This window comes from Eimeria mitis, genomic scaffold (assembly GCF_000499745.2).
Source record: "Eimeria mitis Houghton genomic scaffold, Emh_scaff2561, whole genome shotgun sequence".
NCBI classification, from domain to species: Eukaryota; Apicomplexa; class Conoidasida; order Eucoccidiorida; family Eimeriidae; genus Eimeria; species Eimeria mitis.
In genome coordinates this window covers 3,566-7,703 of record NW_013570903.1, presented here as the reverse complement: position 1 = coordinate 7,703, position 4,138 = coordinate 3,566, and the positions used below count along the sequence as shown (strand labels likewise).

Genomic DNA, 4,138 nt, shown 5'->3' with positions numbered 1-4,138 from the left:
AATTGTGGGGCCCCGCGGCGGGGCCCCCCTTCCAAACCAAATTGCCCCTTTATCTTTTCCTATTGTTTCTTCTCACGTTTTGTATTTTTTTGAATAACAAGAGAGAGGTGGCCAGGGTCGATGACCATGTCAATGAATATGCTGTAGGCTGCCTACAATCGATTGCTCGTCTTCGTCGCGTACGAATTCGTGGGCTTAGGGCTTAGGGTTTAGGGTTTCTTGTTTAGGATTGGGGGATTCCATGGCTTTGTTCTCCTATGGAGGATTCCTGTGCTCTCGAGGAGTCCTGTTGGACTCCTTTGCCGCCAGGAGATCCGTTGCTGTGTGAGGCGCTGCAGCTGCTACTGCACTTCGTCTACTCCCCAGATGCAACAGCAGCAACAGCTACAGCAGCTGTCTCAGCACCAGCACCAGAAGCAGCTGCTGCTGCCTCGCCTGCAGGAGAGAAGCTGTTTTGTAGCTCTCTGACGCCCAGGGTCCCTTCACCGCAGGTGACTGAGTCGCTGAACTCGCTGTTCAAAAATGCAGCAACAGCAGCAGCAGCAGCAGCAGAAGCTGCAGGCCCCCTTGGGGTGGCAAACAGCAACCAAAGATTTGACAGCCAGTGGGTGCAAAGCCTTTGGAAAGTTCACTTCAGGCAGCACCTCGACCCCAGGTGCCGCGCCCTTGCATCGAGATCTGCTGCTGCAACGAGTGGAATCGATGGCGACTTGCAAGTCATGCAGCACCTCGAAAGCCTGCAGCTGTTTGCTGCCTGCCTAATGCAGGCAGCAGAGAACCTTGCGAAGGCTCGGACAGCAGCCAAGGCAGCACCAGCAACGGAGCCTTCAGCAGCAGCAGCGGCAGCAGAAGAAACAACCACAACTACAGCAACTGCAGGAAGGCAGAGCCGCCCGTCACCTGCAGCAGAAGAGGAGCGCGCTAAGCTGCTTTTATTGCCCCCTCATGCTGCCGCAGTTGCTGCGGTGTACGCGCAGCTGTGTTGTCTTTGGCTTAATCAGCTAATGCACCAGGAGCAACAGCTGCTGATGGATCATCGCCAGGCCAGCGGAATAGAGGGGAAACTTCAGCGTATCTTACGGATGGTGCAGCGGGTCCTTCTTCTTCTTTCTCCCCTCACTGTGTACTCACCAGACGGCAGCTGCAACAGCAGCAGCAGCAGCAGCAGCAACAGCAGCAGCAGAAGCAGCAGCGCAGCAGTTGCCACCTGTTCCTCAGCACTGCTCTGTACTTGCTGGAGTGTGGCCGCTAAGCAGCAGATGCAGGAGCCTTCAGAGCAGCAGCAGCAGCAGCAGCAGCGAGACACTCCTGGTGCAACTGTGGCCTTATGCTTTGCCCGCCGTTTCCTACGGGGCCTCTTCCCTGCTGCAACTTTGACATGTGTCACTGAAAATGCAACAGCAGCAGCAGCAACAGCAGCAGCAGCAACAGCAGCAGCAGCAGCAGCAGCAGCAGCAGCAGCAGCAGCGCAAGGCACGAGTAAACGAGACAACGCCGCACTTCTGAGGCAGTTTGCGGCGTTTACTTTAACAGAGGCCCCCCGCGACGCGCTTTTGCAGTCCATTAGGCAGCAGGCACAGCAGCAGCAGCAGCAGCAGCTGTTGCTGCTGCTGGAGCATCAAGATGTATCTCTACTGGAGGGGCCACTGCAGCTTTGCGTCTCCACTTTGTTGCAGTCGCAAGGGGACAACCCGACAGCAGCAGCAGCAGCAGCAACAGCAACAGCAGCAGCAGCAGCAGCGGAAGGCCTTAGTTGGGGCATTTCCACTCTCGGGCCTCATTTATGGAGGCTCCCATGCGTGCAGCATTTGCTTTTTGGCTCCTCTGTGCAACAGGAGCCAGCGCAGCAGCAGAAGCAGCAGCAACAGCAGCAGCAGCAAGAATCGCTCGGAAAGCAACAGGAAGGAGAGCAAGGGGGGCAGCACCGGCTATTCTGGCGGTTGCTGGATCTGCTGCAGCATCAGCAGTATGTAGCGGCTTCGATCCCTGTGGCGTCGTTGTTTGTGCAGCTGCTGCTAGACAGCCACTTCTGGAGACGGGGGGCCCCTGAAGTTTTGGGGGCCCCTGAGGGGTCACCGCACTGCTGCCGGGGGCTGCTGATTTGCCTTGTGCTCGAGCTGCTGACTGAACAGGGGGAAAGGCAAAGGAAGGCTGCGTTGCAGCTGTTGCAGTGTTTACAAACAACTCCAGCTGCAGCAACTGCAGCTGCTGCAGCAGCTGCTGCAGCGGAGCGGCTGTGGAAGGTCTTTGACCGCATCAAGCCACTCGCCAAGACAGCTCTGCTGCGCTCCTTGCTGCTGCAGCAGCACGAGCTGGCAGCCAAAGGGAGCAGGGGTGCCTTGAGGCAGCAGCAGCAGGCAAATGACAGGCCGAATACTTGCTGCTGTGCATACACGTCGCCGGAGGGGCAGCTGCAGCAGCTGCAGCTGCAGCTGCGCTGCATTCGTGCCGTGACAGAGGCAGAAGTGGAACTGGATGAGGACTGCAAGTTGCTGCTGCTGCAGCTGTGGCTACAACAGGCTCCCCAAGCCCAGCTGATGCAGCTACTGCAGCAGCAACAACAACTTGATTTCGTTGCAGACGAAGCTCTACGCGGCTGGCAGCACCACCGACGGACTGTACACACTGCTGCTCGTTCCCTTTGGGCATTGATGCAGCAGCGCTGCTCTGAAGGGGTCGCTGCAGCAGCAGGATCAACCAGCAGCAGCAGCAGCAGCAACAGCAGCAACAGCAGCCTGGATTTGTTGGTTACCCTTTGCAAGCGGCTATTCTGTTTACCTATATCCTGCAGGAAGACTTTGTATCAGGCCCTCGCTTCTCTGGTGCATGCATTGGGAGCTTCTCGTGTGCTGCAGCTGCAGCCCTATCTGCTGCACCACCTGCTGTCACAGCTGCAGAACAGGTCTCTGCGTTCGGCTGCTATGCTGGCTCTGCGTGCCCTGTGTGAAGACCTCAGCAAGCAAGACAGACAGCAGCAGCAGCAGCAGCAGCGACGGCAGCAGCAACAACAGCAGCAGAAGCAAAAGGGAAAAGGAAGCACCCAGACGGCCCACCGCGAACGCATACAGCAGCTCTGTCTTTTCCCCTCGACGAGCCTTCGGACCTTCTTGCTGGGCCCCCTACAACACGCTTTGACGGCAAGCAGCAGCAGCAACTGCTGCAGTGAAACAGGCCTGCTACAGCAGCAGCAACACCAAGAGGAACAGCAGCAGCAAGGGCCTCGGGAGTACGCGCTGTTGGTGCCCGTTCAGCTGCCAGCAACAGCAGATGCCTCTCCTGGTGAGGCCCTAGACGAGACGATGCTACCGTTCCTGCTGCGGCTGGAGCCTTCTGCAGCAGCCCCGTTGCTGCTGTGTCTCCGTGAGCAGCTACCGCTGGAGGCGATCGAAGCCACAGCAGCAAGAACAGCAACAACGGCAACAGCAGCGGGAGCACCACTGTCAGAGGCAGCGACAGTAGCAACAACGACAGCAGCAGCAGCAGCAGCAGCAGCAGCAGCAACCGATGAGCGCCTGGATAGCGTTGCAGTGGGTTGCGCTCTGTCTTCTCTTGGGGGCCCTGGGAGGCCCTGGAGCCCCAGTGAGGCGGCGCTGCTGGCAGCAGCGAGAGCTGCGGGGCTCGCGGCATGGGAGGACACAGTGGAGCTTCAGGAGGTAGCGCACGCTTGCTGCAGCAGCAGCTCCAGATGCAGCTGCTGCGGCTATAGGAGTTGCGGGTGTAGGGGCTCGTGCTGCGCTGCAGCTGCCCTAGTAGTTCGCGGCTGCAGCAGCACAGCTACTCCTATTTGCTACAGTGTGTCTGCTGGGCGGCTGCGTCTGGGGCTGAGCAGCGGACAGCGACGGCAGCGCATGAGGCTGCTGGAGGCGTTGACTGTGCATGCGCAATCGACAGCAGCACCAAGATGCCAGGAGCTGCAACTGTTGCTGTTTGCTGCAGGGCAGCAGCTGCGATTGGGATCGGCAGCAGAACGATCCCAGTTTGTTGCGGCTTACGAACGGATACTCCTCAGAGCCCGCAATGCGTTTAGAGTGCAACTCACAGCACAGACAGATGCCACTATACAGGCGCTTGCACGCAGCGGCTGTTGCTGCTGCAGGCCCCAGCACCAGCACCAGCAGCAGCAGCAGCAGCAGCAACG

The 4,138-nt window shown here is 58.8% G+C and overlaps 1 protein-coding gene across 1 annotated transcript in view; it reads left to right on the top strand.

The window, feature by feature from the left end:
* Window positions 1–257: 257 nt before the first annotated feature.
* Window positions 258–4,138, top strand: part of EMH_0055550 (uncharacterized protein) — a gene marked incomplete at both ends in the record, with an annotated part of 6,742 nt that continues 2,861 nt past the window's right edge. Inside the window, 1 exon segment of the mRNA XM_013497248.1 lies at window positions 258–3,653. Coding sequence (XP_013352702.1) covers window positions 258–3,653 — 3,396 coding nt within the window.